A 16703-nucleotide genomic window follows, 5' to 3' on the forward strand; every position below is an offset into this window, starting at 1 on the left:
AACCCCTGGGGAGAGAACTTCAAAGCTGTCCTCTGACCACACACACATCCCTGCCAAAAGCATGTGTGCACACACAGACTAATTATTTTTCAAAGACCCAAGGATGACTTAAGGAAGAGATATATAAATAAAATCTGGAATGTTTTGTTTCTTGATTGATTTTGAGACGAGGTCTCATGTAGCCTAGGATGAGATGACCTCAGACCTGCTGCAGCTAAACTCTTGGGTCACAGGTGTATGCTCCTATGTCTGGTTTATGAAGTAACTAGGGACTGAACCTAGCCAAACATTCTACCCGACAGAGCTACACTTCCAGTCTTATTAATAAAATGTTAAAGGAAACATTACAAAACCAAGTATGAAGCACGCTTATAATTCCACCATTCGGAAGGCAAAGGCAAACCCAGCTTGGACTACTAGTGAATCCCTATCTCAAAATAACCCAGAAAAGCAAACAACAAAAAGATAACATCAGGATTCTAGCTTTGGTACATTAAAAAGATGATAAAAGAGAAAATACAGCTAGGTGTGGTTAGTGCCACCCGTGATCCCAGCACTCTGGAAAGGGGAGGATATTTATGAATTCATCACACCCAGCCAGAGCCACACAGTAATACCTGTCTCAAAAGGGGGGGAGGGGAGAGTCATGTGATGGACAATGAATTAACTTACTTAAATTTTCTGAAGTCTACAGTTACTCTATAACAAAATGACTATTCGGTGACCCATCTTTACCAGTCAATGTTTGTGCTCTTTACCATATTCTAGCAGCTAATCCTCAAACCTAAAAATTATTATAATTTTGTGAATACTTAAATGACACCACTTTATATATCACATATCTGGATTTACACTCCTTCCCATTTACTTCTTGTCACACTTGTCTCCAAACAGCCAAATCTCGAAACATTAGTTCTAAAGTCCATGAATTTCTAAACTTGACCCATGTTAAGGTCAAAAGATTTGCAATTCTAAGTTTGCTACATATTATTGAGTGAATACTGCTCATATATCAATCTACATAATTATACCAAAGTTCCACTGAAAACTGTTTAATCAAGTAAACGTGCAATTCTTTTTTTAATTAAATTAAATTAATTAATTAAATTTTTTTTTTTTTGAGACAGGGTTTCTCTGTGTAGCCCAGGCTGGCCTTGAACTCAATCCTCCTGCTGTTGCCTCCCAAGTGCCTGAATTAAAGTTGTGCACTGCCACCCCACCAGGCTAAACTTATTTCCCAATTTTAATTTAATTCAAGGACACTATGGCTTTCTGATACGAGGAAAACAAAATGAGTAACTATCTGTGCAAATGAATTAGTATAGGGCTAATTTGTGGACGAATATTGCTTGACTTATGGAAAACAGTTAAGTGCCAAGTAAAAACTAATTTAAACCAAACCAGTCAGCACATCTTTATCTTTGGCTGGAAAAGCTGCCCTAGCTGTGACATTAAATGAAAACAGTTTATTGAGCTCTAAACTACTGGGAGATTTGGCAGCTGGTTCATTCAGCTAAAGCGCCTGTTACTGGCTCATACCACCAAGTGACAGAAGCGGAACTGGAGCAAAGATTCTAAAGTGAAGGCCAGATATAAACCAAATCATTCAGGGATTTCTTTTTCCTTGCAAAATGCATCTACCTCCTTTATACCAAGATTCTAAAGGGAAGCATAGATAAAATGTATGCGTGTGTCCCCTTTTTTAAAAACTAAAAAAACCTTCTGGACTATTTTTGAGATGCCTTTATCTTCACAGAGAATTCTCAAAGTAGGTCGGAGTCTTTTGTGTGTACTGTGTGTATGTATGTGGTGTGTGGCTGCTGTGTGTGGGTGCACACATGGGCAGATGAGTATGCACATGAAGGCCAGAGGTTGATACCACTGTCTTCCTCATCCATTCTCCACCTTATATACACCGAGGCATGCTCAGCTGAACCCAAAGCTTACCAGTCTGATTAGTCCAATAGCCAGCTTGCACTGGTGATTCCGCCTCTGCCTCCTAAGTGCTGGGATTATGGACTGGCCACCAACACCCGTCTGGCATTCATGTGGGTCCTGGAGATCCCTTTTTGAAAGTACTATATTAACAGCATGCATAAGAAACAGAGCTAGATAAGGGGCAAGTTCATCAGAAGGCTGTGGCAGCAGAGAACTGTATAAACAGTAGGTGTAAACTATCTTCACAGATTTCTGTGCCAGAATCCACTATATTACATTTTAGACACTGAGAAGTATTCAGTTCCTGTAATGGGAAAAAGTACATGGTCTAACCAGGTAAAAATGTAAAAGGAAACTATTCTGGGGTTGGGAAAGGAAACAAAGGCACACAAAAATTATGTTGCTCTGTCGTTAAAAGAACGGCAAAATACTGCTTGGTGTAGCCGACAATACAACTTGGTTGAGGCTTCTGCCCATGTTTTATCATTTTAGTTTTTAATTATGTAGTACTGTGTTTTTCTATAATAAAGCTTAGTCAGGATGAGACTCATTCTAGAACTTAATATACTACACTGTATTTGACAATAAGACGTCAAAGCTGTTTCCTAACAGCAATGGAACAAGTCCATACTGCCTATTAAGACAGCTTTGGGGACTGGCTGTGGTGGCACAGGCCTTAACCCCCGTACTTAGGAGGCAGAGGTGGGTGGATACTTGTGAGTTTAAGGCCTGCCTGGTCTACATAGTGAGATTGGCAAAAAAAAAAAAAAAAAAAAAAAAAAAAGACAACTTAAGAGTTATATTAAAAAACAAAACTTTCAAGATCCATTTTGAAGCAAGCAATATTTCCTTACAACCAATGTTTCAAATTACAAACAGCTCCGACACAGAAATCACATTCTCTTATGATTTATAAATAATCATCCCGACACTATTAGATGATAATTTGGGATAGTGTTTCTTACACTATTTGGTAATTCCCTACTGCCTGTTCGATTTCTGGCATTCTACAATGACACCTACTGGCCACTGAAAATCAGCCATTAGTTCTCTAAGATAGCTAGAGTAGGCTGGTTACATAAGAGAAACACACAGAAACACACACTCTCTCTTAAATCAACCTATCTAAAGGCAAAGATTTGTTTCCAGGTATGTAAAGCATTAAAGCATTTCACCTAAAGCAAAAAAAATGAGTATTCTCTGTGACTAAGATAGCATTATTCTTGTAAAAAGACAAAAGACAAGGAATGAAACACAAATATTTTTAAATTTTACTTAAAGCACTAACAAATACCTCAGTGCACTGGACATTTCAAAACAAATTCTAACTAACCATTTCCTTTCAAATGATATTCTGAGAGAAAAAAAAAAACCAAAATTCTCATTTTATATGTACTAACATAAATGACCAAAAGCAGGGAAAAAAAATCAGATCTTAGAAAGTTTTCCTGACATGTAGTTCAAAAACAAGCCCAGAAAGACACTTCCTGATACTACATTTATCCTCATCTTCTAACTTGAAGGCAGCATCTCAAGCAGCTTACATGTCAGTAATTTATAGTGCTGCTTTTTAAAATATTTTCCAATCTTTTAAGGTTAGTTTTCCACTGAGTTACAAAAGCAAATGCCTTTCCACAATACACGCCAACAGGAGTTTGTTTCTCTTGGTACTGTATTTTACCATTCAAACCGCGAATTTAAAAGACTTCTCAAAACAAAATACTCTCTAAATTGCAAATACATTTTTATCTAAGTCTAAGACATTCAAAGACCTTATTTTTTACATCCAAGAAACAACTCACAACTAGCTTCTCAGACTTAACAAAGCAAATCACTTAAAAGATGACAATCCTTTGTTTAGACTCCCATCTTATTTTCGCAGTCCTTAGCACCCAAACATTGGGGGCAAGTTGTCTACCAACTAATTTACCGTTCCTCTTCTAGTTTGCATTTACCTTCCTCTATAGATTTATCAGGCTCTCTCCACTTGTCTGGAGGTTAAACATTCTATCAGTTTTGCGCTGCAAAGCAGCAAATTCGTGTACTACAAGGCGATCATCTCAAGCTAACGTCGTGTCCTTTCTCAACCCAAGTCCTTATTTGGGATGAGCGCTTCGTGACTACTCTTGCCTTCATGCCGTCGTCCTCCTCCTACAGAGCCTGCCTGCCTGGGAAGAGAACACCCTGAAGACAACAATAACAAGAAAGTGTTCAGAGGTGTCAACGGGCAGCAAGAGCTCCTCTTTTCCACGAGGGTCGGTGGAGTTGTTTGGGACGATCATCGCCAAGGGTTACATAATGTACAGCCACTAGTTTCTAGACCTGACCACCAATACCTATCTTTAATTCTCCGTACCGCTCCCCATCCCAGGAAACGGCCCTGAGAGCAAGCCCTAGGATTTCACTCAGGTGCCCTTCTCTGGCCCGAGGCTTCCTGCAAGAGATTCCTTCAGCCGTCACGACCTGTGCCTTGCTCCCGCCTCAGCCCGCGCCCCCGACACCCCCACGCCCTTGCTAGGCCCCCAAGTCGCCCCACAACACTCAGCCCCAACCCGCCTCGGCAGCCGCCTTCGGCTCACGACCCTCGCGAGCTTGCTACCAGGTCTGCAGGGCTCGGGATCCGCCAGCCGTCCGGCTGCCGCCTCGCCAGCGCACCTTCGTCAGCTCCCGGCTACCGCGTCCGCAGCCGGAGAAGAAAACCCTCTTCCCCCGGCACTGTGCACGGCCCCCCCGAAGACGGCACCGCCGCCTACCTGTCACCCCGCAGCTTCAGGCTTCTTCCTACCGCCACCGCCTCCCGCAGCAGCCTGCCAACTGCAGCATAACAACCAGCCCTCTCATTGAGTGGGCCCACGCGCTTAATAACAGCCGCTCTCATTGGCTGCGCCGAGGCCTTGGCCCGCCCCCTCGGTGCGCCACCTAAAGATTCCGCCGGGGAGCAAGGAAAAACACCGCTTCCCTACCCTTCTCCTCAGCGCCTCCTAGCTCAGTCGGCTTCCGGCTGCAAAAGCGTGGGAAACAATACCAACTTCCAGTCTCCCTCAGGTCGTGTCTACCTTGGCTGGGAGCCTTGCGCCCGGACCGGAACGCTTAAGATCTCCTCCGCTTTCCTGCCGTAAGGAACTCGAGGAGACAACGTCCGTTTCCGGTTGGCTCCAGCTGGAAGGTTGAACATTGAGTGTCCTGAGAGGTCAGATTGCTGTCAGGTAATTTAGGGAGTTTGGTGGGAGACCTCTGGGTTAGGAATAATCTAGACTGTATTCAGGGAAGTGCAGAAGGGAGTGTGCGGAGAGGGAGCAGCTCAGACCGGGAGGAGGGGAGCGCCGCCGCCAAGCTGAGCGGAGGCGGATGGAGGATGCCTTGAGAGCTGCAGAAGTGGTTAAATCCCAGAGATGCCCCCTCACCCCCATCCCCCGCCGCCGCTGCTACCACATGCAACTGCCTCCTCGCCTCCTGGCTTTGGGGGTTGTATTTGGATAAAGACCAGCCCCCGATCCGACAATACTTAAACTAGAAAGATTCCAACGGATGCCTCACAAAATCATGTCCTATTGCATATTCCTAGGGTTGAGGATTGGGGTCCTAAAGTAATAGCATTTCATTTGCCTTTGTTTTCTTATGTTTCTTATGTTTCTATGGTCACCTCAGATTTTGAGTGAGGAAAATCGGAGTGATATACTCGAAAGCCCCTGGTAAACTGTAAAATTACATGTAGTGGAAGTAACATTCCTTAGGGAAAAAGTAAGTCAACACTTCCTGTGGTAGAACAAGCCACCTTTAGCGGAGGTTGATCATCGTCTAACTAATAAGTTGACTTCTGACATGAGCAGAGAGCGTTTACATTCTCTATAATTATATGTTCGTTCTTTGTTGAATTTATTTCTTTACTGTTCTTAAATGAGTAGTTCTAGAAGTGAAGTAATTTTCTGTCGTTGAGTCCCCAATGCAGTATAACTCATTTTCCCCGTCGTATGAGTTTCTTTAAGTTGTCCTCCGACCTTTATGTGGGCACATACACACACAAATAAATAAGGCTTTAAATAAAGATTCTTTTAAAAATAGGAACTGGGCTTGTGCTCCTAGCACTTGGGGGAGAGAGAGAGAGAAGGATTGAGAGTTCAAAGTCATCCTTGACTACCTACCAAGTTTGAGGTCAGACTGAATTAGGTAAGACTGTCTCAAATAAATGAAACAGTGTTCTTGTAAGATGGGGTGGCGCCTACCCCAGTGATAAAATTATGTGTTTCATTCAGAAAAAAAAGTCTGATAAAACATATTCCTTGTCATATACATACAGAAATTTCTTTCAAGTAATGATGTCCAATAGAAATATAATGGAAGCCCCATTATAGTAAATTTTCTAGCTGATACCAAAAGTAAAAACAATATCATCTAATATATTGAACATATCCTCATTTAAAGATGTACTGGGAAGCCAAGCATGGTAGTACGTGTAGCACATGCCTTTAGTGCTAGCACTTAGGAGGCAGAGGCAGATGGATCTCTGAGTTCAACACCAGCCTGGTCTACAGATCAAGTTCTGGAACAGCCAGGGCTACACAAAGAAACCCTGTCTTGCAGGGGATACATACATATTTATGCGCGCACACACTCTATCATTAATGAACTATTCTACATTTCATACTGTCTTAAATTTTTTTGTACTTTATATATAGTATATACATGTGTATTGTCATAAATATAAATACTGGGTCTGTGTTTGTATTTTATAAGTTTTATAAGGTTGAAAAATATATTCATACACGCAGATAATTCCAAAGACACTTTAGTATTTTCTTATAATTGATTTTAGAATTTGCTTTGATATTTGCTACTCTTCTAGAGGACCTGAGTTCAGTTCTTAGCACCCACACCAGACAGCTCACAATCACCATTTTATTACTTCAGCTCCAGGGAACTCAAAACTCTCTGGCCTTGCTCCCATGCATGTCACACACACACACACACACACACACACACACACACACACACACACACACATCTTTTAAAGAAGAATTTACTTTGAAATTTAAATTAATTAAAATTCCTAGTTCCTTAGCTGCATAGCCACTTTCTAAATGTTAGTGGCTACCTAACAAGAGGACACAGATCCAAGAGAGGAACTGGTGGCTGTAGGTATTTGAATTTTTTAGAGGAACCCTAGAGACAGGATTTCTTTGTGTAGCCCTGTGTAGCCCTGGCTGTCCTGGAACTTGCTCTGTAGACCAGGCTGGCCTCGAACTCAGAGATCCACCCCCACACACACACACTCCCCATCGCAACGTTTAAAGGCATGTGCCACCAGACCCAGCAAATGTTCTATTTCTGGGTCATGCCAGGTTTTTCAGAACAATTGTGCTCAGTCGTAGCTTACCACTTGGATGTGAAAATGGAAGGCACGCTACGGTGTGTTCTCTGCATTTTTCAGTATTGCAAGGTTGGTTTTTTTTGTTTGTTTTTAATCCTTGTTATGTGAAGAAATGGAAGTCCAGAAAGATGAAGTGATTCTCTTTTATAGCTATTAGTGGTTCAAAAATGATCATTTTAAACTCTCCCATCAAACATTTGAGATTTTATTGTTTGACTTATGGCTATTTTGAAATAACAGTAATCCACGCACTCCAGAGGCAGAGGCAGGAGGATCTCTGGGACTGAGTTCCAGGACAGCCAGAGCTATCCAGAGAAACCCTATCTTGAAAAACAGACGAAAGGTAGGGAGGAGTTATCTAGGTATTTTTAGGAGAAGGCTTCTGAGACTAACATGCAACCTTGAAATGCTAATTACAGCATTGACTGTCTTCTTATCTTCAGGAAGTTACTGCTTAAAGTCTCATTGTCTTCATCTATAAAAAGTGGTTTGCTTGTTTTTTATTCTGTTTTGATTTGGTTGTTGTTTTTTGGTTTTGTTTTTTTTTTTTTTCCATTTGTTTGTTTTGTGAGACAGAGTCTCTCTACATAGTCCTGGCTGTTCTGAAATTCACTATGTAGACCAGGCTATCCTAGAAGAACTCAGAGATCTGCTTGCCTCTGCCTCTGGGATTAAACTTGTGAGCCACCAGGTCTAGGAAAAAAAATCTGTATTTTTTATTTAAATTCAAAGTTGTTTAGGAAGCAGTACAGTTAATACCTATAAAGTTTCATGTACCTGGCACATAAAGGCTCAGTAAGTGTTACTGTTACAATAAGTAGTAAGCGGATATCTGAGTGGTGGGATTACTCACTGTTTTCATTTCCATATTTTGTATATCTGTATTTCCTAACTGTGAGCATACACTAATTATGTAATAGTATACTTTTTTTGGTGGTTTGTTTTTTTGAGACAAGGTCTCACTATGTAGCCCTGGTTGGCCCGGAACTCACAGAGCTCCACCTGCCTCTTCTTCCCAAGTGATAACAGTATACTTTTATAAAAGCTTTCTACTCAGAATTTTCAGGTATTTTATCTTTTTTCAGAACATTTCTTGAACTTGAAATGTAAACATCAGATTTGGCTCTTGGATATCTACAACCTCTGTCTCTCTTCTTTTACTTTTTTCCTATAGACATGGCAGCTGGGCATGGACACGATCACGGACATGGACATGGTCATGGTCATGGTCATGATAAATTGGTACTGCCAGATTACAGACAGTGGAAAATAGAAGGGACACCATTAGAAACAGTCCAGAAGAAGCTTGCTGCACGAGGGCTCAGGGATCCGTGGGCTCGGTAAGATGAGTCTAGAAACATCTTGTTTTGAAGCTACTTTTATTTCTGTGTATACTGTGACAGGGAGGCTGGCATGATTCTGCCATGGTGCAAGCGTGCAGATAGAGACAATTCAAGGGAAGCCTCTTCTTCCACCATGTGAGTCCTGGGGGTAAAATGCATGTTGTCTTCACAGCCAGTACCTTTACCGGCTGAGGCATCTCGCTGGCCCGAATCTAGTGGTTTATGAGTTTAGAGAGTTAGTATCTTGTTCCATTTCATATACTGAAAAATGGCTTTTTGTTTTTCAAGAAAGGGTTTCTGTAGCCTTGGCTATCCTAGAATTCTGTAGACCAGGCTGGCCTTGAACTCACAGAGATTCACCTGCCTCTGCTTCTCCAGTGCTGGGATCAAAGGTGCGTGCCACCACCGCCCAGTGAAAAACAGCTTCTTAGCTTTATTTGTGTCCAGTACAATTCACCCATTTTAAAGTTAACTCATTATAATTTTGCTAGTTTTTATAAATGGGCAATTATGGAATCACTACTGAAATCATGCAGAATATTTCTGATAGCCCAGAAACTTTGTGCCTTTTGCAGCTGCTGCCAAGTCCTGGCTCCTGACAACTCCTGCTCTGCTTCTGTCTCTAGTTTTTCCTTACTAATACGTGCTACGTTAGCATCCTGGGGGTGTGTCCTTCATCCTAGCCTTTCTTTTAAAGTTGTTGATTTCCGGGAGAAGCGAGAGCTGAGTTTTCTCTTCTATTGGCTTTGTTTTTTAAGTACCAAGAGATAAAACCCATTCTAGAAAGCCTATCTTTTGCAGCCCAACATAATACTTTTTACACTTGTTTTTGTTTGGTTTGTTAGTTGATTTTGGTTTTTTGAGACAGGGTTTCTCTGTGTAGCCCAGGCTGGCCTCAAACTCAGATATCTGCCTGCCTCTGCTTCCCAAGTGCGGGGACTAAAGGTGTGAGCCACATGTTTTGTTTTCTACAGTAGTTATTAAAATTATTTCCAGCTCTTGGTTCTTTTTTTGAGTAAAGTTGCTACAGCTGTTCACAAATCTGTCTGGACATTTATTTTCATTTCTCTTGGATAAACACCTAAGAGTGGGATTTCTGGGTTATCTCATAAATGTATGGGTCTCTTTATAAAACTGCAAACCATTTCCTAAAGTGGTGGTACTGCTTCCCATTCCTAGCATCAGTGGATGAGAATTTCAGTTGCTTAATGGTCTCATCAGTACTTAGTGTTTTCAGTTTTTAACTTCAGCCCTTCTAACCCCAGGCATGGTTGTGCATGCCTGTACTCTCAGCCTTTGAAAGGGGATGCAGGAGGATTGGAATTATAAGGCCATCCTCAGCTATTATATATCACATTGAGGCCAGCCTGAACTACATAAGAGCCAATCTTAAAAAACTGTCAAAGAGACGAAGCCCTTCTGGTAAATCCGTCAGCAGAGCTTTGGTGTGGCATCATCACTCCCTTCCATGAACGCTGATGGTCATGTAAATTATTTTGTGTGTGTATCTGGTTTTTGGTGCAACGTATCCTCAGGTCTTTTGACCTCTTGTTGTGAGTTGTAACAGTTCTTTATAATGTTTTCCCAGAGTATACGTCAGTATATAACCCATCTTTTCATTTCCCTAGTGTTTTATATTTCAGTAAATTCCCAGTTAAGTATTTTGTCCTTTTGCCACTATTACTTTTGCATGTCATCTAGGATTTTATCCTATATTTTCTAGAAGATTTTGTTAATCCTTTTCAAGCAGTTAAGTATATAACCCACACCAGGCTCAGACTCTTGGTTGTCCTGTCTTAGTCTCCTAAGTACTGGGTTTGCAGGCATGTATCATCACACTCCACTTAAAGTTTTCCTGAACTGAGGTATGGTGAATCACTTTGAGTTAATTTTTTTCATTTACAAAAAAAAAAATTCATTTACCTTTATATGTATGGGTATTTTGCCTGCATGTATGTCTGTGCACCACATGTGTGTGATTGGCTGTTATTTTACTTTTTTGGCCCTATACTTTTTTGGGGGGCCCACCACCCAACTCCCAAATAAATAATACACATGGAAACTTATTATTTCTTATGAATGCTGGGCCTTAGCTTGGCTTGTTTGTAGCCAGCTCTCCGTGACTTACATTATCCCGTCTACCTTTAGCCTCTGGGCTTTTTCCTTTTCTACTTCTGTGTATCTCACTTTAACTCTTACTCCGTGTCTGGCTGGGTGGCTGGGTGGCTGGCCCCAGCATCCTCCTCTCCTTGTTCTTGATCCTTCTTCTGATTTCTCCTATCTATCCTTTCTGCCTGCCAGCCCCGCCTATTTCTCTCTCCTGCCTCGATATTGGCCGTTCAGCTCTTTATTAGACCATCGGGGTTAAGACAGGCAAAGTAACACAGCTTCACAGAGTTAAACAAATGCAACATAATGGAATGCAACACAAATTTTGCATCATTAAAAGAAATGTTTCAGCTGGGCAGTGGTGGCGCACGCCTTTAATCCCAGCACTTGGGAGGCAGAGGCAAGTGGATCTCTATGAGTTCGAGGCCAGCCTGGGCTACAGAGTGAGTTCTAGGAAAGGCGCAAAGCTCCACAGAGAAACCTTGTCTTGAAAAAGAAAAAAAGAAACGTTCCACAGTATAATCAACTGTAACACATCATAAATAATATTCCACAATATGTGTGTCTTGCCTGGAGAGATCAGATGAGGGTGCTGGGTCCTGAGACAAGGGTTACAGACTCCTTGTGAGTGCTGTGAATCCAGCCTGGGTCCTCTTGAAGTGCAGCTCCCCTTCACTAAGGGGCTCTCTCTCTAGCACCCTGAGTTAGTCTTTGTTTCATTTGAAGAAAGAAGGGAAGGCAAATATTATCTGTGGATATCCAGTTGGTTCAGACCATTTATTAAAAGATTATTCCCAGTTGAATTACTTTGATAAATATGTCAAAAATCAATAGACCATATCTATGTGGTCTATTTCTGGACTCTGTCTCGTCTCTCTGTTCTGTGTGTCTGCACTTAGGTCCAATACCACAATCTTTAATAGGATAGTATAAGATCTCCAATTACCTTTCATTGGTTTAGCTATTCTGGGTCATTTTTTTTTTCCTATAAATTTTAGTATGTGCTCATCAGTTTCTACAAATAGCCAACTTGGATTTTAATTGGGACCTAATTCACTATTTCACAAAAATGTTCAATGTGAACCTTTTCCATGTTTCATTGAACTCACATCAGTTTGGAGATAATTTATGCCTTTATAATAATGAGTCTTGGGGTTGGGGGTTTAGCCCTGGGTTCGATCCTCAGCTCAAAAAAAAAAAAAAAAAAATGAGTCTTTTAGAACACATGTGATTTATTACTTTTTGAACTTTTAAGCATTATTTTCTTGAATTTTATACATATCTTGAACATTTTGTTGAATTTATTCATATTTCTGATACTATCAAGTTGTATTTTAAATCTCAATTTCTAGCTGTGTTGTTGACAATTAAGATTGTAATTAATTTTCACATACTGACTTTATATTCCATTCATTATTTAGCTAAATTTTTGCCCTAATAAATCTTTTTGTATGTGCTTTAAATTTTTCATTGAGCTGGGCAGTGGTGGCGCACGCCTTTAATCCCAGCCCTCAGGAGGCAGAGGCAGGTGGATCTCTGTGAGTTCGAGGCCAGCCTGGGCTACCAAGTAAGTTCCAGGAAAGGCGCAAAGCTCCACAGGGAAACCCCTGTTGAATAGTGATCATTTTGTCTACAGAGACAGCCTCACTTTGTCTTTCTCAGACTGTCAACGTTACTCTTTTATTGCATTATTCTGAGAGGTAACATGGAAAAAGAAACCGAAGAGTCTTCTTTACCCCCCCCCCAGTGGTTTTGCCCCCAGGTCTCACTAAGTAGCTCAGGCAGATCCTGAACAGTAATCTTGTGTCTTTCAGCTTCTGGGCTTATAGGTATATGCTGCTGTCACTCCCACGTTTCCTTTCTTTTTTAAAATCAGTCTTGCCATATCGTCCCAGCTTGTTCTGGTTCATCCTCCTTAGCTGGACTGGAACGACTTGCCAGCACCCCGTGCTTGTTATTAGCGTTGGGTGATCTGATCTACTGAGGGGTTGGTGATAGCTTTTTTTTTTTCCCCCCGTTAATGTGGTGAGTTACTTGTACTGATTTCCAAATACTAAACCAATCTTGCTATTTCTTTATGATAAATTACTTTTTGTTTGTACATTACTGGTTTTAATTTCCTAAAATTTTGTTCAGAATGCGCAACAGACCCAGTATGGTGGCACACGTCTTTAATCCCAGCACTCAGGAGACACAGGCATGCTGATGGCTGTGAGCTGTGAGTTCCAGGCCAGCCTGGTCCAGTTCCAGAGTTCCAGAGCTCCACAGCCAGAGCTACTTCTAACATCTTTGTGTGGTTTTGTCTTCTAAACTAGCTTGATCTGTTTCCATATTTTCTAGTGAGGCACTAGAGGCATTTTTTTGAGTTACTCTTCTTTTCCCCCTATAAAGTGATTTTTCCCCCACTAATTTAGATTATCTATGCAAGAAGACATTTGTCCCTATAGCACAGCTTTCTGTCTCCCTCTCTGTTCAGCATAGTCAGAAGGAACCAGAGCAGGAGGGCCATCTTCTGAAGCTCGGGCTGTGTAACAAGGAAAGCTGCAGCCTCTTGGAGAGCAGTACTCACATCAGGGGGCATCCCTCTGTGCTAAAATGCACTGTACGCTAGCATGCCTCATACCCACAGCACTAACGCAAGGTGGATAGCAGTCAGCTCTGAACTGTACGCTAGCATGCTTCATACCCACGACACTACCGTAAGGTAGATAGCAGTCAGCTCTGAACAGGGCACATCTTTATAGTTTATATTTGAAATGTGGTCACACATTCTTAATTGTCCTCTGCCACAGAAATATTCCTACTGTGACCTAGTATTAAATACTCTTGCTCTGAACCAGGTGTGGTGGTTCAAGCCTTAGCGCTCAGGAGGCTGAAGCAGGAGTATTGCCACAAGTTGGAGGCCCACTTGGCCCATAGAGAGAGCCCTGTTTCTGAAACCAGACAAAGAAAACAATGCTGGAATCAGTGGCTCACACCTTTAATCCCAGCACTTGGGACACAGAGGCAGGGAGATCACTGTGAGGCCAGCTTGGTCTAAAGTGAGTTCCAGGACAGCCAGGCTACATAATGAGACCCTGTCTCAAAAAAACAAAACTACAAGAACAAAAGATACTAATGTAGCATTTCAGTATTTAAGAAAGAAGAAAATCAAATATATTTGGCTCAGTGAATTAATGAGAATTGCATGTGATTATAATTTTCTTCTCTTTTCCAGCAATGAGGCTTGGAGATACATGGGTGGCTTTGCAGAAAATGTCTCCTTCATGAGCGTGTTATTCAAAGGGTTCAAATGGGGATTTGCTGCATTTGTGGTAGCTCTAGGGGCTGAGTATTTCCTGGCCTCTCCAAATGATGATAAGAAGCATCACTGAAGACAGCACCTGGAATTACCGTGTGATGTCTCTCATAAACCTAAGATTTCCTCACACTAGCATCCTTGACTATATATATGATTGTCCTTGAAAGAATGGTTTAATAAAGTAAGGAAAAACTTTGTTTTGTTTTGTAACTCTTAAATAAAATTAGAAAGAAAAATTTACTGTATGTACCTATAATCCCAGCACTTGGAAAGCTGAAGAGGAAGGATCATGAATTCAAAGCCAGCTTAAGCTACATAGTGATGCTGTCTCAAAAAATAAATAAATATGTGCACACACATACACACATATACATTATATATATATTAGATATGTTTGGAATGGTGGGTGTTGGAGGTACCAGCAGCAGTGTATTCTGCGTGTAACAGGCAGCTACTATAAATCTAACTAAGAAATGGGTGTGTTCTAAGAGGGCTTTTTTTAATGACTTGACTCCAGTTAGCGTGTATGTGCATAGATGTGGAGTTGTCTACTGGAGCTTCAATAATTTTCCAGCAGCACATAACACCACTCCTCTCCCCCCCCCCCCCCCCCCCCACAAAGAAACATGACTCTCTCCCCAAGTAAGCCATCGGTGGCTATAGTTAGAGCCTCACAGGCCTCCAGCATCCATGATGGAATGGTGGCTGCCTGAGTCTTGTAGGTAACCACAATGCATCAGTCATGTCACGTCCAGAAGACAGCGTTTCATGGCACTCTTTCCTGTCCTATTCCGACATTCCTTCTGTCCCCTGTCTGTGATATTCCCTGAGTGTCTGTCTGTCTGTCTGTCGAGTGTTTGATAGAGATGTCCCTCCCGTTCTGGCCTGAGCACTCAATGGTTATTTATTCTCAGCATTTTGACCAATTAGTAGTCTTTATATTGGTTACTGCTGGCCACAAAGAAAGCTCTGGCGAGGGTTGAGAGGAAAGATAATCTATGAGTACAAGCATAAATATTTTTTTAGCATTATTAGGGCATAACTTTTCTTTTTTTAAAAATATTTATTAATTTTTTTTCCATTTTACATACCAACCCCAGTTCCCCCTCCCTCCCACTCTACCCCCATCCACTCCTCAGAGTGGGTAAGGCCTCCCATGGTAGTCAACAAAGTCTGGCATACCAAGTTGAAGGAGAGCCTAGCCCCTCCCCATTGTATCAAGGCTGAGCAAGGTATCCCACCACAGGGAACGGGCTCCAAGAAGCCAGTTCATGCACCTGGGATAAGTCCTGGTCCTGCTGCCAGGGACCCCACAAACAGATCAAGTCACATAGCTGTCACCCACATTCAGCAGGCCTAGTTCGGTCCCATGCAGGTTCCTGAGCTGTCAGTCCAGAGTCAGTGAGCTCCAACTAGCACTGGTCAGCTGTCTCTGTGGGTTAAGCATAGATATTTAAAAGGCAGTTCGACCAAGTGACCCTTTAGAAAAACAGTGGTAGTAGGTTCTCTCCTGGGGCCTGTGACCTCCTGAGCCATGGACTGGCTTACAGTCCCAAGCCTGAATTCCCTCCTTTGGAGCAGGCCTCAAATCCAAACAAAGTGATTGGATAACAGTGGCCACATCTTGCTTGGCAGGTCCATCTCGTAGCATGTAGGGTCCAGTTCGGGTAGGACCTCTCTCTTCTTCCTCAGCTATCTGCCTCCAGGTTCAAATTGGAGTTGGTCTTGCTGTTTAGAGGGACATACCTCCATCCACTTTCTGCTTGATAATCCCTATGCATCATGTTCATTTTTCTTTATTAATCCTATTTTCTTAATCCTCACTGTTGCCATGTTGAGGAAAAACCTTGATACTTTTTAATAAATTGGACATTTTCCCCATGTTAAATCTTTAACATTCTAAGTCACTAGTTAAGATTAAGAGCCTGGAAAGAGCTGGACAGTGGTAGCACATGCCTTTAATTCCAGCACTTAGGAGACAGAGGCAGGTGGATCTGAGTTCAAGACCAAACTGATCTATAAAGTGAGTTCCAGGACAGCCAGAGCTGTCTTGAAAAACAACAACAACAATAAAAGAGGCTGGAGAGATGGCTCAGCAGTTAAGATCTTTGTCTGCTCTTCCAGAGGTCCTGGGTTTGAGTCCCAGCACCCATATGATGTCTCCAGATTACAGGAGGCTCAACACCCTCTTCTGGCCTCTGTGGGCACCAGGCATGCACATGGTACACAGACATACATGCCAGCAAAACACCCAAACATTTAAAAAAAAATGTTAAAAAAAAAAAAAGATTTAAAACAGTTTATTGAGAAGATACATTATTTTCTTGAGTACTCAAGCTAATTAAAGTCAGAATGAGCAATCCTAACTGAGGCAAAATTTCCAATGAAATTCAAATGGTAAAATAGAATCATTAGACACTGCACTTGAGGGGGCTGGGGAGATGCTCAGCAGTTAAGAGCACTGGCTGCTCTTCAGGGGACCTGAGTTCAATTCCCAGCACCCACATGGCAGCTCACAACTGTAACTCCAGTTCCAGGGGATCTGACACCCTCACACAGACACATGCAAGCAAAAACACCAATGAAGATAAAATAATCATTAAAAAGAAAGAAAGAAAGGAACTGCAGTTAATTGCTAGCCCAG

General features: G+C 41.8%; 2 protein-coding genes across 6 annotated transcripts in view; one reads left to right on the forward strand and one right to left on the reverse strand.

Annotated features, from left to right (window-relative positions):
- The window catches only part of Fam126b (family with sequence similarity 126 member B), a 54268-nt gene extending 49504 nt beyond the window's left edge, over nucleotides 1–4764 (reverse strand). For 2 of the 5 annotated variants that reach the window (XM_036173229.1, XM_036173224.1), the window contains exon 1: nucleotides 4692–4764. The gene's annotated coding sequence lies outside the window, so the exon portion shown is untranslated. The other 3 variants (XM_036173228.1, XM_036173227.1, XM_036173226.1) reach the window with 3 other exon arrangements.
- Nucleotides 4765–4907: 143 nt separating this feature from the next.
- Nucleotides 4908–14256, forward strand: Ndufb3 (NADH:ubiquinone oxidoreductase subunit B3). Its single transcript, XM_036173275.1, has 3 exons — nucleotides 4908–5144; nucleotides 8481–8646; nucleotides 13976–14256. The coding sequence occupies exons 2-3, from the start codon at nucleotides 8483–8485 to the stop codon at nucleotides 14130–14132; spliced, it is 321 nt and encodes a 106-aa protein (XP_036029168.1). The 5' UTR covers nucleotides 4908–5144; nucleotides 8481–8482; the 3' UTR covers nucleotides 14133–14256.
- The last annotated feature ends 2447 nt before the right edge of the window (nucleotides 14257–16703 follow it).

Source organism: Onychomys torridus, chromosome 23, assembly GCF_903995425.1.
Source record: "Onychomys torridus chromosome 23, mOncTor1.1, whole genome shotgun sequence".
NCBI lineage: Eukaryota > Metazoa > Chordata > Mammalia > Rodentia > Cricetidae > Onychomys > Onychomys torridus.